General features: G+C 48.9%; 1 protein-coding gene across 1 annotated transcript; it reads left to right on the top strand.

Moving 5' to 3' along the window:
* Positions 1-419: 419 nt before the first annotated feature.
* Positions 420-2,157, top strand: PADG_11717 (uncharacterized protein; the record flags this gene model as incomplete). The annotated part of the gene is made up of 5 exons (XM_010761643.1): positions 420-609; positions 732-809; positions 932-1,054; positions 1,156-1,203; positions 1,370-2,157. The coding sequence occupies 5 exons, from the start codon at positions 420-422 to the stop codon at positions 2,155-2,157; spliced, it is 1,227 nt and encodes a 408-aa protein (XP_010759945.1).
* Positions 2,158-2,335: the final 178 nt, after the last annotated feature.

Here is a 2,335-nt window from a genome sequence, read left to right as displayed (position 1 = left end):
CCTTTTGTGAAATAATATTTCGCCCCTTTTAACACTCCCCCCCCCCCCCCCCCCCCCCCTCCTCCTCCGAATTCATAATAACTACGGGTCATTTCACTCCATAATCGCCCTGCCACGTTCTCGCCTTGCTCAATATTTGGCTGTCACTCGTTTTCTCTGCGATCTGGCCCATAAATTAAACTCCTGCTTCCGAGGGCCAAGCCAGAGAGAGCGTGGCTCCGGGATCGTGCCCATCGTTTATTCAACCCATCACATCACATCGCATCGCACTCAATTTCTCTAGATAATTAATTATCTTCCACCTAATACATAATTCCCCTTGACTTATTTCCGATAATTTCTTTCATTAATTCCATCCATCCATCCGTTCGTTTATTTCGTCCCTCCAAGCCTCAGTCAAGTAAGTATACGTGCGCATCATGGCCAATACTCGGCAGGCTTCAAAACGGAGCCGCGTCCTCAGCTTCACGAGCAATAAATCTGGGAGAACACATAAGAGCAGCGGGTCAGGGTCCAAGATGGATCTTACAGAGACACATGAGGAAAAAGAAGCAAAGCGAATGCATACGTACGCCGACCCGACTCGTGCCATACAGGAGTTGCAGCCATGTAAGTTGTCCGTCGCCTTCCAAGTGGTGGTGTTGCGAACTACAGACGATGTCTTCGACGAAACGTTCCAAAAACATCCATGGATAGAAAGGAGGACAGTGTAGTATTAACTGCATTATTAGCCCGCTATTCGTTGCAGAAGTCGAATCTGGAGTCGTTGCGATCGATACAACACAAGGATATCTATGGGAATCTAATCAGTGAGAAATATCTCAAATCTCCTCCTGTTAAACACACACATATATATCATATGCTTCTCAATTGTTCGTTGTGCTTGTCGCAGTTCGTTCTCTATTAACAGTGGAATTTCTACTATATACAGCTGATCCCGACCTATCGAATCCTACACGACATCGGTTTGAGCGTCCACTGGATACAATCCGTTCGTTCGAAGCAGCCATTGACGGAAGCTATATGAACCGGAGGGCTTCATATGTTCGCGGAGGTAATTTTACCCCTCCCCCGCCATTTCCCCCTCGAAAAGTTATACCCCAAGTTTTATTTTTAAAGGGTGGTAAAGGATTAATCGTCTCATGATTTTTTTAGATGAAAGCACAAATGGCGGCTACAGCCGACGAAGTAGCTACTTTGGAGGTATGTTATCTTACACTTCTTATTCCCATACGATTATATCTCTCTCTCTCTCTTTCTTTCTTTCTTTTTTTTTTTTTTTTTTTTGGTCTCACACTTCCAACCCTACAACTTCTCCACCCTTCACCCCCCTATAGGTCCCGCCAACACTGACCCCACCCGAATTTAGACCGCGGAACAGCAGCTGGAGGACCCAGCCATCAGAACCGCGGCTACAACGAACAGGCCAATTACTCCACCCAGCCCCCTAGCCAGTCAAGACCAGACAGCTATGTTGAAAGCAACAATGGCGGCGGTGGCGGGAATTATAACGAACACAACAATAATGGCTACTATGGCAACTACGGCAGCAATGGTAACAATAGTAATAATGGGTACCAGCAACGTGTCCCTCCCCACGGAGGGCGACGTATGAACCCCGATCAGCAGATGCAAGGCCACAACAGTAATAGCCCGGTCTACCACCAGTCGCCGGGTGGACAGCAATATGCGCAAGATGAGAATTATTCGTCAGAACAAATGGCAGATTACGGAGAACCCAGCTCTGCAGGCGGAAACATGGAAGACGGCATGCAGTACCAACAGCATCGACAACAACAAGGAAAAGGCCAAGGCCAAGCTGAGCAAGCTGAGACACAGGCAGAAACATACGGCTTCTCCGGCTTCGCCAGCACGCCGGATCTCGACTACCCACCACAAGTTTCCTCTGCGTCGAATCATGGATACTATCAGGGCCCTGTCGATGGCTACAATAATGGTGGTAGCAGCCAGGCGTTCACAACTCCAAATGTATCGAGGAATGATGCCAGTGGTGCGGGTGGACCGGGGTTAAATGTTGGGTCATCTGTCATGCGGAAACCGGTTGGGGTCGTGGCTTCAGCGCAGGCTGCTGCTGCGGCACCTGCTGCGGCTCCGGAGAGGAAGAAAAGTTTCTTTAAGCGGTTTAGTAAGTCTTGATTGGCTGAGCTTGGCTGGGTGGTTGCGAAGTTATCGATTGTTATGGGTCCCTATGGTATGGTATGTTGGGGTCGGGTTAGGGGTAAGGCGACCTTTTACCCCATGCCTACGAAGATGTTCCAGGGTTGCCACGGGGTGCGTATCCATCGATCATCACACGCGCAAGTAGGGATTTTAG

This window comes from Paracoccidioides brasiliensis (genome assembly GCF_000150735.1).
Source record: "Paracoccidioides brasiliensis Pb18 unplaced genomic scaffold supercont2.4, whole genome shotgun sequence".
NCBI lineage: Eukaryota > Fungi > Ascomycota > Eurotiomycetes > Onygenales > Ajellomycetaceae > Paracoccidioides > Paracoccidioides brasiliensis.
Note: the sequence above shows the minus strand (reverse complement) of the source record. Positions and strands in the feature narration are given on the sequence as shown.